The sequence below is a fragment of the Corticium candelabrum genome, chromosome 10 (assembly GCF_963422355.1).
Source record: "Corticium candelabrum chromosome 10, ooCorCand1.1, whole genome shotgun sequence".
Lineage (NCBI taxonomy): Eukaryota > Metazoa > Porifera > Homoscleromorpha > Homosclerophorida > Plakinidae > Corticium > Corticium candelabrum.
Window position 1 is genome coordinate 1804800 of NC_085094.1, and position 19207 is coordinate 1824006.

At 39.8% G+C, this 19207-nt stretch overlaps 1 protein-coding gene across 1 annotated transcript; it reads left to right on the top strand.

Annotated features, from left to right (window-relative positions):
• Window positions 1–355: 355 nt before the first annotated feature.
• On the top strand, window positions 356–8102 carry LOC134186040 (hemicentin-2-like). Its single transcript, XM_062653947.1, has 14 exons — window positions 356–590; window positions 662–976; window positions 1035–1328; window positions 1395–1715; window positions 1775–2071; window positions 2126–2416; window positions 2499–2792; window positions 2856–3146; window positions 3217–3510; window positions 3586–3694; window positions 3750–3813; window positions 7514–7571; window positions 7633–7839; window positions 7900–8102. The coding sequence occupies exons 1-14, from the start codon at window positions 356–358 to the stop codon at window positions 7926–7928; spliced, it is 3099 nt and encodes a 1032-aa protein (XP_062509931.1). The 3' UTR covers window positions 7929–8102.
• Window positions 8103–19207: the final 11105 nt, after the last annotated feature.

Here is a 19207-nt window from a genome sequence, read left to right on the forward strand (position 1 = left end):
CTGCAGGATATCCTACGCCTCAAATTCTTTGGCAAAAAAGTCTAAATGGACAACCCTACAATTTTGTTAGCGAACAGACAGATACGGTTCTCAATGAAACTATGCATACGGTAAGCAGCAGAGTAAAATTGCAGAATTCCATCTTGTCTGCTGGTGACTATCGTTGCATAACGAAATCTGATGTCGCGACTCGACGTTCATATCCAAAGCCTCTGACAAACGTTTCAGACAGTGTTCGATATTCGGGTGAGACAGCGAACCTTAAAATTATTAATATATATATATTCTATAATTATATAGTTGATCTTTAGTACGCAGTGACGCCCAAATCATTTCCAGTGATCCAGTTAAAGCAATGTGGGGAGAGAACGTAACCATCACGTGCAAGGCCACCGGTTATCCAATTCCGCATATTAAATGGTCGTTTCAAGGACGGAAAACGGTTACTGCCAAACCAGAGGTAAAAGGAAATACATCGATAAAAAGTTCTATTGAAATTGTAAACGTTAATGCGTCCAAACATGGGGGAACGTACTATTGTACAGCCAGTAACACTTTTGGAACAAGGGTAGTCAACGCTACTGTTAACGGTAAGCGCCCAAACGGTCATATTACGTTATTCTACAAATCTATTTGTCGCCATTGTTTTTATATGAGGTAGTTGCTCTTCGTGTTGATGGACCAGTAGTAGTAGGATCATATTCACCTAACGTCATGTACGGTCAATCATTAACTTTGGGTTGCTGGATTTACGGTTACCCGCTGCCTTCTATTCAAGTCACTAAAGTAGCCAACACTATCTTTCTATCAAGAAATGAAACCTCGCTAAGTGGAAATCAAATTGCTAATGGCAAGACATCTCTACTAATGGAATTTACAATCCAAAACGTTACAGTAAATGAGTCCGGTTCGTATTCATGTCAAACAAATCTCACAAACGAAAAAGACGTTCTGCAAAGAAACCTTACTGTAAACGGTAAAAAGTGCCTGTATATTTTTTGCGATACAATAGATTTACAAATTAAATGTTGCAGTGTCACCTCACTTTACTAAAGAACCAGAAAATGTTGAATTTACTGAAAACTCTCAGGCAAGCCTTAACTGCTCTGCAGTTGGTAGACCTCCACCTACTATTAGATGGTTACGCAACTCATCGGAAATCGAGAGCACTGAAACAGTCATCATTACAAACAGCAGTCAAAACGTTACTACGAGGTCATTCTTAAAATTAAAACACGTATCACACTCGTACATCGGGAAATACAGATGTGTTGCTACTAATGAGGTGGGATCACAAAAGTCGCAAACGGCAGAGCTTGACGTGTTTTGTATGTCTAATGGCTGACCTTGTACTTGTGTGTAATTACTAAAAATGTATCGCCTATTGTTAACAGATCTTCCTGAAGTATCAGCTAGCCCAAAGTCAGTTATTCTTCAGACCAACAACAATACGTCTTTCAGTTTAAAATGTGTGGGTAAAAGCAAACCCCGTCCAACCGTGCAATGGCAGTGGAAGAAATACGACAGTGAACAAAAGCGTGATGTTGATGTAGACACAAAAAGAATACACGTGACAGACACGTATGTAGAACCTACATTCAATCTTGAGATTACATTCAGTCACAGTTTTGTCAACGATTCTGGAACATATTATTGTCATGCATCCAATGCAGTAGGAAATACGATCTCAAACGCCACAAGTGTTACAGTCAAAGGCAAGAAATATCAAATCAGCATGCTGTTCTACATTTAATTAACTCGTGACCTTGTTCAGGTCCTCCAGTTCAAGTAGAAAACGTGACTGTGGTAAATAGGACTGCAACAAATATTACAATAAAGTGGAAGAAACCATTTGATCAACACAGCGATATCACTCATTACGTCATTTATGTCAATGCTACGAACGACCCAACCAAACGTTATGCTTTACGATTGAATGACATCTCATCTACTATTTTAGTTGTGTCTTCTCTCAAACCTTTCACTCGCTATTCCATCAACATACAAGCCATCAACGATATCGGTGTGAGTCCTTCCAGTGACATCTATTTTGCAACGACTATTGCTGCTGGTAAAATATAGAAAAGATCAATTTCGCAACTTTCAACAATTGCAATGTCTTTAGCACCCAGCCAAGCTACTATTGTATCTGTTGAAGTATTTTCATCTACGGGTATTTCAATTTCATGGAAACCGCCAGAAAATCCAAATGGAAAAATTTCGTTCTATCGAGTCTACTATAATTCGCCATTAGTTGATAGGGAGATCGTAATTAGAGACGAACTGTCTACAAATATCACAAATCTACAAAAATTTACAAGCTACGTACTCTTTATTACTGCCGTCAACATAGTAGACAATGAAGAATTTGAAGGACCAAAAAGCGAATCCATTCAGATAAAAACTTTAAAAGATGGTATTTTCTCAATTATTGTTACATAATTATATGTTATTAACTTGGTTTTATTCTAATTTTATGTCTTTATTTGTTGGTTTAGTTTCCCGTCTCATTGTCACTGCAGTGAAATCGATTATGGTTGTTGCGAAAGGATCGACTGCTCTTCTTCGAGTAAAGGTGTCAAAAGCTTCACCTAATGTCCCCAATAATGCTGCCAACAGAACATGGTTTGGTCCTCGAACGGCAGTCGAAGCAAACGACAAATTTCTGATATCGTCAGACCGTTACAATCTAATAATCGCAAAAGTTGACGAAGACGATGCCGGAATTTACACTTTTGTCGCTTCTAATGCTGTCTTAACCAAATCGGTTACAATTCGTCTAATATTAAAAGGTATATAAGTAGTGCCATTAAAAGTTTTTCTATTGTTTTACTTTGTGATATTGTTTGTTAAAGGTCTAGGTCTTACTGTTAATGCATTGCAATCGACTGTTGCCGTGTTGAAAGGATCTAATGCCATTTTGAACGTGATAGTATCAAAAGTATTACCTCGTGTTCCAAACGATCCTGGTAACAGAACGTGGGTTGGCCCAGCAGGCTTGATTACAGAAAGCAGCAAGTTCCTGTTTTCGTCCGATCGTTATACACTTATAATTACAGCAATCGACCAAAGCGACGTGGGAAATTACAATTTTACAGCTACAAATGCTGTTGAAAGGAAAACAGTTACAATTAGTCTTCTAATAGGTACGAGAGTTGATGCACTCAACAAATACTCGTAAAGTTCTTATTCCAATTTCTATTTTTGTTGTTGCAGCTGCTCGTCCTACTGTAACGGCAGTAAAATCAACTGTTGTCGTAACGCTAGGTTCTTGGGTTGTTCTTCAAGTGACAGTTGCAAAAGCGTCACTTGATATTCCTAATAATACTCTCAACAGAACATGGTCTGGTCCTGAAGGGGTAATTACACCAACCAGCAAGTACAGCTTCTCTTCAGATCGTTATAATTTAACAATTACGACTGTTGACTCCACTGATGTTGGAATCTACACATTTACAGCTGCCAACGCCGTAGGAAGTAACACGGCTTCGATTAGTCTTTCACTTGAAGGTAAAAGATGTTTATCTATTTTCAAACATTTTTTAAGTTTTGCATAGTTATGGCAATTTGTGTTTGATTTGATAGCTAAAGAAACAAAGACAAGCAATAGTGTCATTGGGGTATTAGCCGGAACACTAGGAGTTTCGTTTGCACTTTTTGCATTTTTTATCGGTTTACTCTTCTTCTGTATGAGGTAAGGCCAGCCTTGCTTAGATAATAGATGCGCTTACATTATGTTCTTATTCAAGAAAGCGACGTATGAATGCAAGACAAAGCCGCTCAGAAACAGAACTGCCATCGCCTCCAAAAACGGTTAGCAAAAAACTTGGAAAACGGCAAATAATTGTAAAGTTTGCAAATGCTGTGCGTGCATACATGTCTACAGAGAGCTCGTCCTTATGTGCACAATGTTCGTAAAACCAGTGAGAGACGTAAGCGCTCTCCGTTGGACAAATACTAAAAATTGCACTTTAAATAAATTTAGATGCGATAACTATTACCGTATGCTTTTATACATGTCTGTGTAAGGTTTAAGTTTTGTCGTTTAATTAACTGCACCTACTTTCACTATACCAAACCACCGTGAGTGTTACGCCCACGAGCACTGAGAAGGCCACACGTACTAGCGCACGCTAAGCTGGACCAATTGCTATTTGCTGTCTACTCTCCTGTAGTGACTCTCTTACTGTTCATTTTTGCTTACATGTAAGCAAGTTTAAACGTTAGCATGTGTGACGTAGAGACATGTGACATATACTTTGGTGATTGTGATTGGTCATTGGACCGGTATTGTGTTTGACTGAGATAGGGTAATATAGGTAGCGGTATTGATTCTGATTGAGTTAGATTTGACTGGGTAGCGGTAGCGAGTGGAAGTTGATTAGGATTGCGTTTACAATATACGGCACGGTCAACCGTTGAGCAGTCTACGCGTCCTCTCTCGTAAGGTGCTGCGTCCGTCTTCGGGAACTCAGCAACAGTATGATGTTTTACAAAAGAAAGGCATGATTATGACTAAAACGGGACTTGTGATTTTATCATTCTAACGTTATTGTATGTTAATTTAGGCAGTTACAATGAAGCATTTGCGTATATGTGAATTGCCGTAATCGATTACGACTTGTACAAAGTACCTCTATCCTCAAATATTTTCAAAGACACAGTTGTACAGTACGAGATTTTAGACAATAATGCTCCGTCTGCAATAAGTGCTCTTAAGGTAAACTTTTACCGTATAAATGGTTATTTCTGCGGTCTTAAATTACTGCGATTTGAGAATCTAAACCAAAGTTTTAATTACTGCAAATTAAATTTCTGCATGCGTTTCGAGCTGGATTACGATAGCCTTCTGGCATTGATGGTTTCCCGCTGAGCAGCAAATGACACTTACCGACGTAGGTGACTCTAGGGGGTAGATTAGTTACGGAAGGAACATCTTCAAGTTAACAGCAGCTAGAATGAAAAATAACTACGGCAGATTAGGGTACCGGTAAGGAAAGACTTATCTATGACTAGAGTTGCTCTTTCTCAGCACAAAAGATTGCAATAGAAGAGCAGTGATTAAGCATGGGGCACGTACTGTCTATACCCCGTAAGTGTGAACTCGGAAGTGAGTAATGAAGTAGAGGTCACACCAGGTGTGCTCATTAGAGCACTAAGAGCTGCTCCAGTTGAACCATGTTATGCCAATTATCTTAAATGGTTCCAGTTGCTGATGTGTTGGTCTTACAAGATAATTGGATAATAACCATTGCTCCACCCGTTTGTCTTTGCTATGCAAAAGTATTATCCTTCCGTTTCGTTTGTAGGAAGGGCTTAGATAATTTGATAAACAAAAACGCCACACCTATCGGTTTCTAACGATACCGAGATCATCGCGAAAGTCCAAAAAACAGCGGAGATATTGATGATTTTCAAAGTTCACACTTATGGAGAACAGACGGTAGTTACGGCAGTACCACGTGTCACTAAGGGAAATGCGCATGTCTACTAAGCTGTAAGCACCACTTTATAATATCTTCAGGTGAATTTGCTCTTTGCATAGAAATGCGCATGCGAATTGATAACATCTTTCTCTCGCCGTTTCCACATCCGTGTAGCTTATGATCTCTAAATATTTTAATCGCTCGAAACCAAAAAACAAATGGCGTTTTTCTCCTCTCCTTAAATGAAGTTGGCAGCAAACGTCTATGCATAAAGGCTTGGATTTCATTCTTGTAGCTGTTATGGTGGTTATTGATTGGTCAATATAAAACTGTTACTTGTACTGTTTTGATATCTCGTACAAGTGAAAACCGCATAGCTGGTGTAGAAATTCTCACAATGTTGGGGTTGCACGAATTTCTGCTTTTACGGTATATGCACTTTTTCTATTTCTTTTCAACGTTTATGATATAGTGGTACAGTAGTAATGAGAAAATTTGGTGCCAGGAAAGTCATTCCCCTTTGACGATAGATTGATGATAGATGCTCTCGTGTAATAGTCTGGCTCTATCAAGGGGCGAGCGTAAGCTGGGCTTACGTGTACAGAGAGATATAAAATTTTAAGAATTACAGCTTTCAATGTTTGTACGCTGGCAACGTAGAGTTAGAGCAGCCTCGCAAGCCAGGCTCTTTCGCGCAGTCGCTGAGCTAAACGCACGTGAATCACACGAGGAGGAGGAGCTTTTACCGGAATTGCTCCAGCGCGAGAAGAACCTGGTCGCTTTCCAGAACGTCATAGAGACGTGGGACCCAGGATCCAGTTTCATAGCTTGATAAAGCTAATTCGATTTCCTAAAGAGCCTGTTAATGTAATTGCGTGTGATACATGAAGCGGAGAGGAAGCTGTCCACGAAGAGCGCTTGAACACGAAAGCCAGTGAAGCTGTTGATGAACAAAATGCTGATGAATAATGAGCCCAGGAATGGCCTACATGGGACTGGTCCGCTTAACCTACACTCCCCAGCAACGTTTCTTTCTACTAAACTCATCTGCAGGTTTGCGCGAATTGAAACCGACGTAGAAGTGTTCACTACCATTTCGCGTCTACTCGTCTGACATCTATACTCTGTGGGGAAATGGTGTGAGAACTGCCGGCCCTGTTTCACTCAGTGGAACGAAGTCCACGTTCTAGTCAGATTGGCGTGTATTGCTAACGCAGTCTATCTGACGGTACTTTCGACCCAGAAAGCAGCTCTTTTGTACGATATTGGCTCTCCTCACGGTGAACTGGAAACATCTAGGCGTGGGAAAACAGCAGTGCAGTGGACCTACCATGTTCAGGAAGTGTAGAGTTGACTCGTAGTTGCATGTGTTGTGTACTACGTACGACTTGTTTCAATACGGACTCTGATTGCTACATATTTACACTAACCGCGTACAATGAGTTGATTTCTCAAGCTACCGCGCTGCAGATCTAGATTCGGCGGTGTACAGTTGGCGAAACTGAATGCTGAAAAGGAGTCGCGACACTGCAGAATATTACATGGCTGAGCTGTCAAGATACGTACTAGAAGCGAACGATGATGTCAACTATGTACTTCGCGCAAAACAAGCAAGTGCGTGAAGCGATGTCGCGTGTTACTCAACCTACATGCTTAGCTAATCGAATTACCTTTATCAAGCTATGAAACCGGATTCGGGGTCCCACGTCACTATAACGTTCTCGAAAGCGACCAGGCTCTTCTCACGCTGGAGCAATTCCGGTAAAAGCTCCTCCTCCTCGTGTGATTCACGTGCGTTTAGCTCAGCGACTGCGCGGAAGAGCCTGGCTTGCGAGGCTAGAGTTAGTGTCACTTTGCCAAAACTTTTCCCCTTCTTACTATACAGCACGTGGCTACCACACTAGAGGTATTTGTGGGCTGGCATTGGCAAATTGTAGCGAGTAGTCTGCTTCTGGGCTAACCTTCCTTGTAGATCAAACATTTTTAATTAGCAGCAAAAGAAAGTTGAACAGTTTATAATTAAGTTGGTAAAACCTGTAAATGGTCTATGTTCTGTGGGAAAATGCCATTGTTGTGATCCTCATTAGCAGTTACCAGCGACTGGTACCACTTCAATACGGCTGAAAAAACTGTCTGAAACCCGAGGTAGTTATGATACAACTCATTTAGTTTTTAATGACGTTATTAGTCTGACCGTTTATTACAGAGAAATCAACTTTGGCTGTCAGCAGAACTGAAGAATCCTTTCGCGGTGAAGATAGTGTGCAGCCAGAACCCGTATATGCTGCCATACAAGAAGCTAACGAGACATCACGATCTCAAAATGTAACATACTCTGAAACGCTGACAGCAAATGCAGCTTACTCCCAAGTACAACCTGTTCAAGAACAACAAACAGAAGTAAATGAAGCAGGTTCTTAACAACACTTTGCTTTTTACCTGTATTTATCTATATTTGCTGCAAATGTTACAGGTGTAACCTACGAAGAATTTGCATTCTGATTGAACGAACCGTTTGTTTATCTCCTTAAGCTACAACGTGAATACTCTCAAATCTAGACGTTTTTCTGATAGATTTGCTACGACAGATAAAAAATTGAGTTCTAGCTCTGTTTGCAATTCGTTGTTGTTGAAATACAAACTTGCAATAGTTATACAAGTAAATTGTGAAAAGGACATTGTGACGACGAAACTGTCAAAACTAGCCTCGTAACAGACCCTCTCGCGCCGTCGTGCCCGGTTCCCGTATGTGGTTGTTGTGTTATACGGGAACCGGGCACGACGCGCGAGAAGGTCTGGTACGAGGCTAGTCAAAACCACGGGTTTCACGAGACAAAGCCAATAGTCGTACGTTTTCTTTTAGGTCAGGCTTCGTCTTTGAGGTAAAATTGACAGTCAGTAACATTTTGTATACAAGAGCAAGCGCAGTGTAGTACGACAATGTAATGTTTGGACACCATGCAGCACTACTCTATTTACTAAAATCATTCTAAGTTTTGAACATTCCTTATCGCTTGTTATGATTTTGGTTTTGTACGATGAATTTCTTGTACACAAAGGAGCGGAGAAAAATGGAGTTGTACCTTTTTCACTTACTCTTTATAACATCCAAAAAGTATACATTTCGAGTATAAAAATAATTTCACTTACTCTCTATAACATGCAATTTAAGTAAAATTATTTATTCAAAATGCAGTTGCAATTTTTTAAAATTACCCGTAATAATATCAGAGTTAGAGACTATCACATATAGTAAGTCACTTTATATTATGTTAATGTAAGTAGACCTATATATTTTTATACCAATAAATGAATGATCTGTTTGTCTCTGTCTGTCTGCCTGCCTGCCTGCCTGCCTGCCTGCCTGCCTGCCTTCCTGCCTGCCTGCCTGTCTTCTTCCCTGTCTGTCTGCCACGTCCTCTCTATATAGAGATGCAGCAAGGTTACGGTCTTTACAAGAAAAAGGCGCAGGATCATGGCTAAAGGTAATACCGTCTTCTGGTAAGCACGCACCTAAAGCAAACAAATTTTCCATTGCGTGTTATCTAAGACTAGGATTGCCTCTGCCATTCACTGAATGGGCGAATGTTTGCGATTGTGGTCGAGTATACAGGAGAAATTCTACCAGGAGGGACGTCATCAGAGTGTATCCCACTAGTGTTTGAGCACTTTGGTAGATGGGGCCTGCAAGCCGATGTCTTCTTACACACTCTCTCTCAAAACAGTGCAACCGTATTGAGGAAGACCCCTTTCGTAGTGCAGAACAATTCAAAACTTTTTGGAGGAAACGGTTCTCTTTGATTCTTCAAAAATGTAATGCAAAAGTAATCCTCAAAAAGTTGTCAAGAGTTTCAGAAACAAAGAATGACATGGACAAGCTTTTTGACTTTAATGTACAGATCCAAGTTCACTAATGTTCTAAAGTATTTCGCTGTGAAGGACTGGTTCATCATAGAAGTTTAGGATGTGTACAAGTAGAGGATCTGTAACAATAAAATATTCTGTCCGCATGTCTGTCTGTCTGTCTGTCTGTCTGTCTGTCTGTCTGTCTGTCTGTCTGTCTGTCTGTCTGTCTGTCTGTCTGTCTGTCTGTCTGTCCAATACATATATTTCATACATTGAAACTAGTACACTTACACTAAACTGTCTGTCTGTCTGTCTGACTGTCTGCCTACCTATTACGCGTCTGTCTGTCTGTCTGTCGCCCTGTGTGTAGCATCAATCACTCAACAACTGCTGGCTAGGAAACCATGCATGAACACCGCATTCCACACCTCAATGCAAATAGCCGTTTCGGTTTTATAAGAAATGATTTTGAGGGGCCTCCCTACCCGAACATGTTCTTTACTACCATATACGTCATAAGTTTTGCACGACGAACCTGTGAGTTGCCGTCTGACGTACTATGGAAGATGAACGGGCGGTTTGATTTTGATGGAACAGTCTGACAACGTTCGCTTGGTTTAGAGCGACTTCGGACGTGTCTGCATTTTTACATCCGGGACCACAAACTGTTGAAGTTATTTACACCTGCAGCTGTCCACTATTCTCTAGGCAACGACAGGTCCCTCCACTGGTATTCTGTATATTTCTGTGCATGATAATTTTTACTCAAACAATCATCTAATTAGATAAAATTGAAATATGAGAGGTTGGCACAGTAGTGACCGCTACTATCTATGGATACATTATCTCTACAGTGGCGGATCCAGGGTTTTGCTGAGGGGTGGCGCAGTAATAATTTCTACTTATGACGTCACTATACATCAATTAAATTTTTAAAAATTTATTGTTTTCAGTATTTAATTAAACATTATGTGCTTTTAAATGATGCGAATTGGTAAGATTTTATTGACGGATCCAAGAAAAAGAGCTAAAGAGGCGTAGACAAGACCAATTGAAGTAAAACCGAAATAAAAGACTGAACTAAAACCTCAAACAAATAGACTGTCTTACTTAGCTATGCTTGTGCTCTTTCATGCACTACTCTTTAATTAAAAGCAATGGCTACCCACTCGATCGTCACAAGCCAATCTTTTGTATATGTATATGATGATGTAACTAGCCTACAATCTTGCAATTAGAATAATTGTACCAACTTTAAATCAAAATCGAAGAGTTCCAGATTTTACTAACCCGGCGGCGCGGGCCTAGCGGGCCGTGTGCTGGATCGGTCACTGCGGACTACATATAAGAATTTTAATTATGCCTCGAAACATAAAATAGCATTCTAGTAAGCTGCACATTCTATCAAATGCTGATAGAGCTTAATAACTGAAAGTGGTTTGTTTTGTGTATATATGAAAATAATTTTTAATTTATTTGATTTAATCAAGTAATATTTTATGGATAACTAATATCTATCTTAATTGCTTAAATTTCTATACAGAATTAAAGCTAAAATTTATTAATAATTAGCATATAATTTTAATTTTAATTTTAAATTTACTGTTTATTACGTTTAACTGTCAAAAAATTATCAATTTATAAATTTTTAAACTATTTTTTATCATTGCAGTTTTATGACTGTGAACAAATCAGAAAATTAAAAATTAAAACAATGGTACCTAATTCGGTCATTTTATTTCTAAGTTGTACTCAAAGTAGAACACAGACAAACAGACAGGGAGACAAACATAAAGACAAAGACAGACAGGCAAACACACAGACATACATACATACAAACAGACAAACAGACAGACAAACACAGAATGCACTTACAAAACAATAAATTGACGTAAGAAAAATACTTCAAACAGATGTGCATGATTACTATCCAAAACTTTTCTATCCTACACAATTACAAAACAAGTTTGCTTTCCAAATAATATTAAATATAAACATTTCTTACTTTATAAAAACTCTTAGTCTAATGTCAATATACTCAATCTATTATCACAATCAATTTACATACTAAATGTATAGTTTTGCCAGAGAGTTGCTGATACTAAGTTGTTGATGAGGACGTAGATACCAAACAGCCACCAAAGATTATGGCAATCTAAGACGACTCATAAACTCAAAGAAACGTAACTTACTAAGAAAACGATTCCTGCATGCACTGTGCACCATACAGCCATCAGCTTGAAACTTAGACGAAATACATACGACAAACACTCGTAGATATAGCCAAGCTTTTCGATTTAAAATCGAAACAATTCAGACCACATATATCACCAACCAAGACACCAACTAATGTGTACATGCTAATACCATTTTATCGGTTAGCAATACGACCAAAAGGTTTTTGATACGTAAAACAATGCCTCATTCGAGTATACAGTTGTATATAGTCACCACTCAATCTTTGTCCATCTGACGAAGCGCGTTAATGCGATAAACTTGTTTGTTTCCGCTCGTGGTGACGTATCCGTCATAGTTGCATGTAAGGTAGAGGTTACCACGTCCGCCCTGTACGTTGCAGTGCAAATATATCTCATCTTCATCGCGAACTTCCTCGCCCTTCTCGTTGTGCCGCGACTCTATTCTCCACTGCATCGTATCCACTCCACCTCCATGAAGCTTAACCTCTTGTACGGTGCCACGGTAAAAGCAATAATCTGGAGAAGTAAACCAGCTGCCGGGGAAACGGTAAACGTAACCGCAACCTAAATAGTTGAGAGCTACAGTGTTACTAATCTTTAATACCGTCTCAGAAATAGAAACGGCTTGGGAGCGAACCTCTTCCGGTATTTCATCTCGTTCAAATATCTTTGGTAATAACCCGTCCGTCTTCTGAATGTCACTGCAGATTACCCACAAGCCCTTCGGAGATCTCTTACCACCGCGAATCGACCAGTTTCCGCCAAGGCTTCGGTTGGTCACTGTGACGGTGTCTCCACTGCGAATTGTGCGGAGAGCATCGAAGCTGTGCCTTATGTTTCTCTCCACCTCGGAGTAGTTGAAGTAGACTTTGGCGTCGTCGCACCATTTCTCGATATCTGGAGTTTGCGAGTAGGCTCTTAAACTTTCGAGCGTCGTGAAGGCGCACAGCATTTTGATATCTTCGACGTACGGCAAAAATACCGCACAAACATTGAAAACAAAATCACCAGGTTTGAACTTCGCCTCTTTGGTGAAGTCTTGCATTAGCGTCGAATTGGGATTGGCAAGAAACCGAGACAACATGTTGACATTTTCCTTCATGTGAGGAATTTGAAATGCCATTTTTTCGACGTCATTCTTATCTAGAGCCTTATTGCAAGCGATCACACTCGCAACAGCCTTTCCAACGCACTACTGTATCGACTTCGAGAGAATTTGTCAGGAACGCCTCTGGTTATCAGTTGCAGTTTGGTGATCTTGTCGAACTCTTCGTCGGACAAAAACTGCTCTTTGCGTTTTGGATTAGCCGACAAGAGAGTAAAGCATTTACAGCCATTGCTACGCCACAATATATCATGTCGCTAGATACGGCAAAAACGTGGTCTAGGCATTCTTTTGCCCTCTCTCAGATCCAATCGCTTCACTTCTTTTGCTACCTCGATAATAGCGCCCATCTGGTCAAAGTCAGATTCTTCGACAGTCGACTCCATCCAAGCAGCTGTGCAAAACAAACAAATAATTAAATATTTTGCTTATGCAGAGCCACGCTCTACTGGACGAATACACATAGCCAGTAATAGGTAGCAGTTAATTAGAGCACGTACTTATGCATGCACACATAGAAGTTGCCGTTGAACTGAATTAACTATAGTCGAACGTTTTGCTAAAGTTTCATTTAATTAAACCTTTGCCATGAGAGGCGTATATCGAAATTTTAAGGGTTTCAGAATGCTCAGAGAGATTATTTCTTCTTGGTTGTGCGTTATACCCGAACATTTTGCTCGTTCTTGACATATCCTTCAGTTCTTCTTGGCTATAACATTCTGTACGAACACTTACTGCACTATTCGGTGTTCTAGGCACTGTATAGTTGCACTGTAATATGCACATGTTTAGCGTATTGTTCGTATAATATTAAACAAGCAATAAGTGAAATAACAAACTCAAAAGTTGCTGCTTTCAGAATAAAATTATATACGCTCTAACTGCCATTTTCCGGTTTTACAGAACTTGATATATATCTGGTTTGTGTTGTTCAGTTCATGAACTATACGACACCCAGAGCCTACAGCTGTACAGTAGAACGCGCGGCCGTCTCAGGGTACAGTTTTACCATAATGCTTGTTCAATAAACTTATAGCCGGACAATCCGAATTATATTGCAAGATGTTTTCTTCAAGAAATCCTGTAATATCTTGCAAAATGTTAAATATAATGTTCATAATTTAATGCAAGTTTATTAAATGAACTGCTTAATGAATGAAATGTGGATTTTCTTTGCTACTTGTTCATACTTGTTTATGAATAAATCATGGTGAATGCAAAATGTGTGACAGTTTGCTGAAACTAATTATTTGTTTCAGATTTATTGCTATTAATCGGCGCTATTTTTGGCTAGTCGCTGTCAATCCCCTAATGACCACTGTTTATACTGTGGTAGTTGAGAGTTAGCTAAGAAAACGACTTTGTGCACTAGATATTTGAACCAGAAAGTTAGACAGAACATATAAACTCAAACTGTCACGTAATCAGTCAAGTGATTCAAACTTAACCTCAAAGTACGTTCTAACCAGTATTACATTTTCTTAATTAATATTGATGTAAACGCCAAATTAAATTTGCTAAATCAGTGCGCAAGACATGATTTTCCAAGCTTACGCAATCTGCAACTAAGCATGCATATATATTATTTAATTAATTGTATCTAGCGATAAGTAGCTTGTTGACTTGATCGCAAAGCTTCCAACTGCTTACTAACGTCACGAAAAATTGCAGGCGAAATCTTCTTCGAGGCGTGTAATATTTCTTCAGCTGCCGCGTGTTTGCCTACTCGTTGTTGCCTGTTTGTAATGATTGCGAGCAGTTTCTGACGTGGCCATGGTTTGTCGTGAGTCAAACATGCGTAACATTGTGAAGAGCCACACTTTAATACGGTTGACCTGATTTCAATGAAACTACACTCCTTGAGTATTACTATAAATACAACCAACAATGCTTTAGTCACCATACTGCCATTTTCAATTTGATCAAATAATGTTCCGATGCTACAATACTGTACTTGCATACATGTATGTCTAATGAACTTGAAGCTATTTGCTTTCTAGTTTTAGAAACAATTATACAATTGACGCCAAAATGTGCAGTCCAGTTTTACTATATGCCAGGTATACATATAGTTTTATAATCAAATATACCTATTTATATATACATACATACACACATGTACCCACCACCGTGGTACAGTCAAAACTATTCGCTCACATACGTATATATATACAGAAAAGTCCCAACTCAAAACATTATCTATTTCTGCAAGCATGCGGCTAGAAATCATTTTGGCGTTATAAAGCCAGTTTATAGAAAGCTGCTCTAAAAAGTTCTTGAAAGCCTTCCAGAAAGGAACAGCTAGCACAGCATATACTTTCCAAGTTATTGATTTCAACGTTTCTAGACTATTTGGAGACTAAATTCCAAGAGTTTCCACTACTTTGGGGTAAAACCCTTCCCGGAGAAGAAATATATTTAAAAAAGAATTGCATTAGGGCATGATCTGGCGTTTGGAGACGTTTAGTTTAGTGTCATCATAGCTTTTTCTTCTTTAGATGACACTATGATGTATTGCTAAGTCTTAAGTTGAGGAGGTGATGGTTAGATGTAGGTGTTACAAATATATAATAAATTATAAATACATATATATATATATATATATATATATATATATATAAATATATATATATATATATATATATATATATATATATATATATATATATATATATATATATATATATATATATATATATTGGGTCCACTGTTATTCTCGCTTGTTGTAATGGAGCTAATGGACGAGTTGGGTCCAACCCCAGATATTGCAGTACAGTTGTGGTACCTGGATGACGGGATTTTGATTGGAACCCGTCCTGAAGTTGCATCTCTTCTGAGGAAGTTGCAATCAGCTGATACTTCTTTTGTATTGCAGCTAAATACAGCCAAATGTGAAGTGTTCTGGCCTTCAGGAGATCAATCCTTTCTTGTGTTCCCAGGCGACGTTCAGCGTGTTTATGCCAAAAGAGATGGGGCTGAGTTTTAGGATCACCCGTATGTGGTTCAAAAGAGTTTGTCAACAATTCTTTGGAAAACGTGTTGACAGAGTTCTGGAATGTCAATGTCTTTTGTCAGATTTAGGAAACTATCAGGTTGAACTTCATCTCTTACGCTATTGTCTTGTGCAAAATCAATCACTCAATCAGAACAGTTCCATCTGATGTAATCGAAGTCAACTATGCAGATTTGACGCTGGTCTACGGTCATCGCTCAAGTCCATCATTCATTTCTATACCAGACCTCTCCTGGAAACAGGCCACTCTGCTAGTACGATTGGGTAGTTTGGGCCTATGCAAATCAACAAGAACGGCACCGGCAGCATTCCTTGCAAGCTGTAACTCGTCATGTGAGCTGGTCCTTCAAGTACTGCCTGGAACGCAACAGCCTGCCGTCATCTCCAGCTCATCTCTTGACCAAGGTCTCAGCCTCAAAGGCATATCAGTCGTAGAAGATCATCTCCGTACTCTTCTACCGACAGCTAAGATTGACTTTCTTACAACTAGTCAACACCAACTTCAGTCTTTGCTTGACTCCACAATGTGGCACTCACTTAAAGACAAAACCAGCTTACGTGACCGTGCCCGACTTAACACGATATCCGCACAGCACGCTGGAGCATGGCTGCGGGCAATCCCCAACCCCAAAACTGGACTCGCCGTGCCCCATAGAGAGTTTGTGGTATCGTTGCACATTAGGTTGGGCATCCCACTTTTCCCGGCAGATTTGGGTTCCAAGCGCTGTTCATGTGGACAGATCTTAAATAAAGTTGGCGACCACCTGCTCGGATGTGGCCAGAACAACATAAGAACACGCCGACATGACGCCATATGCGATGTTCTTTTTCACGCTTTGCTGGTGAATAATGGCAACTGCCGTTAGGAACAACACTGCAACACTGACACTTGAGCCCGACCGGATGATATTTTTCATCCTGACTTTGAGCAAGGTCGTGCCACCTATTTGATGTATCGGTCAGGAACACAATGCAACGGTCAAACCTTACCCAAACAGCTGCAGTGTGGGAAATGCAGCTGCAGTTGGAGAAAGGGAAAAAGACCAACGTCATGAAGCCAATGTCACATCAACTGGGAGTATTTTCCACTCTCTTGTGTGCGAATCTCTTGGCCTGTGGTCACCACACAGTTTGGAAGTATTGAAGACCATCGCACGACGTCTATCTTCCAAAAGAAATTTGACACTCAACCAGGCAGTCAGTAACATACATGAACAACTGTCGGTGAAACTGTGGCTATATAACGCCAAAATGATATTGCATAGACTGGCTTTAGATTGTACAGACATGTTTTCTGGATTATGTGTGTTAGATACTCACGTAGGTGGGTTTATATAAATATATATATATTTTTCTATAAAAGAATAATATATATATATATGCCCGTCAGAATTAAACAGATCAGACTTAAAAGAGCAACTGATGTGGAGCGTTGAAGCACTTTTCTGCAGATTGTTAATTAACGTACATTGGCTAATTAGTTTACGGTTTCATAGCGTCCTAAGCAAATGGACGCTGGTGTATTCTAAACGTTTAATAAAATCTCGTTTACGTTTGAGAACGTGAAATTTTAGGTTTCTCATCTAATATTTGGACGCCATTGCAAGAAACCATATTTTTGTTTCGTTGCAAGAAGTCACTTTGAACCTAGGCAGTACTTTCTCTGAACATCAAAGTTTGTCCGATCATCTCAGCTATAACACATCGACAATGACAGCTATTTTAATTGACGCCTTAAAGACATAGTCTCGCGTAGCTATTTAATAAGACAGGGAGCAGACCTTGACCTGTTGAGCAGGAAGGTTCTAAATAGGTGCGTAACTGGAACTTTCATATACAAAGTCAGAGGAGGGGGAGCAGCGGTCAGACTGGTCAGGCCATATGGCCGGACCACTTTTCAAAAAGTGCACTTTCGCCAGTGGACTATTGGCGTCTATTCTTTCGGTCTAGGGTATAAACGATTAAATAGGTAATTGTTGATCGTAGCGAGGCTTCTATTCCGGGTTGCACAACAGAAAGGAGTGTGGTCCTATATGGCAGCTCTCAGTATTATATATTATAAGACCTACTTCAAAAATCGTTTCCGTGTCCAACTACAGATCATGCAGTGTAGGAACAATTCGTGCAAGTGACCAAACGGCGAAGGGATTGTGTGTACATGACAACCGAGAAACACCTTCAGAAACTGAATGCCATTTCCAGTCAACTATTCACCCACCCCGTACTACAGTATGATCGATCCTTACCACACGGTGCTTATAATACTAACACTGTAGATAGTCAATTTTTGCCGACATCATGATCAATTTAATCAATTAAAGGTCAACAGATATACCATACCACTGTCGTTGCAACGGAACTGAGTACATACTTATACTGTAAATACATATACTGTACATACTTATACTGTATATTTCAATTGTCTTGATCACGATCGCGAAACGACGACTACCTACCAGGCTTAGAAATACGTAATCTAAATTACTAGGAAGTTTGAATGTGTTATTCCATGACAGGATTTCAACAAATTGTTTATGTATTGACTAGCTATAGGCTACGGAGTTTCAGTAGACGGTCACAAAACTTCGTTGCGACGTGTTGCTCATCAACGCGAGATGGCACGGAAGTCCACGGATACCGTACAACTAGTTAATATTTATGAGAGAAACTCTAGGATCAGAAGTAGAACCCTTCAATTTGAGGTTGGCATTGCAGACTAGACTGACTGATCATGTAGAACTCTTCCTTCTACGCAAAATCGTGCCACCATCATTATCTAACTTTATATCGTATGTATTTGGTCTAGTCTTTAGTATAGCTGTGGAATGCATACCTAGCATAACTAGGAAGGTTCATAACTAGGCTATGTCATGAACTTGCTTCTACGAGTCCTAGTCGTAGTTTGCTAGCTCCTGTATTAAGTTTTACATGTTATATTCTTTTCCATCCGATTGTGCTGTTGCCTACTGACAGCGAAATAACGATAAGGTGTAGCTACGTAGGGGTCTCACCAGAGGAAGTGAAGACAATTACAATCATTAATATAAACGATCACTACATCTAGCTAGTACTTCTAGCCTCGGTTTTCCAGACTGATTTCTGCACGTGATGGGGAGGAGAGACGAAAGCAGCTCTATTGTAATTTCGTAACTGCTCAAGTCTAGAAACATCCGCTCCAATCAAAACCACCGCTCAGAAAAACGGCCAAGCAGAGCTGTAGAGTCGAAATTGCTGACGTCAATGAGTACTCTGTAATAACCTCGTAGCTAAGCAAGTCTCAGACGACTGTAATAGCACAGTTGGTGCAGCTAACACAAATGCTATGCGCTACTTCTTTCGCTCCTGACGACATGAGAACTCATAGACGTCACCAGACGATAGAGCCATATTGCAGCGGTTGTTTCGACTACTTTGTCTACCTCTGGTGCCGAAGCCTTGAAAACCCTTTAACTGCTTGCTAAGCAATTTTGCTATATTAGTACGGGGTCGCGATGTCTTGCCTTTCTCCCCAGTAAAGTCACTCATCTTCTACGTTTCAGGCGAGTACATGTACTTATGGGGATTTGAGATGGTGGTGGTGGTGGTGTTTGTGGCTCTGGTGGTGTTGAGAACGAATCGA

Excerpts from the sequence above, each read along its gene's own strand:
- LOC134186040 (XM_062653947.1), top strand. The coding sequence starts at position 356 with ATGTGGGGAGAGAACGTAACCATCACGTGCAAGGCCACCGGTTATCCA. Across the intron at positions 591-661 it reads AGTCAACGCTACTGTTAACG|TTGCTCTTCGTGTTGATGGA; the intron begins GTAAGCGCCCAA and ends TATATGAGGTAG. Across the intron at positions 3,814-7,513 it reads TGCCATCGCCTCCAAAAACG|CAGTTACCAGCGACTGGTAC; the intron begins GTTAGCAAAAAA and ends GATCCTCATTAG.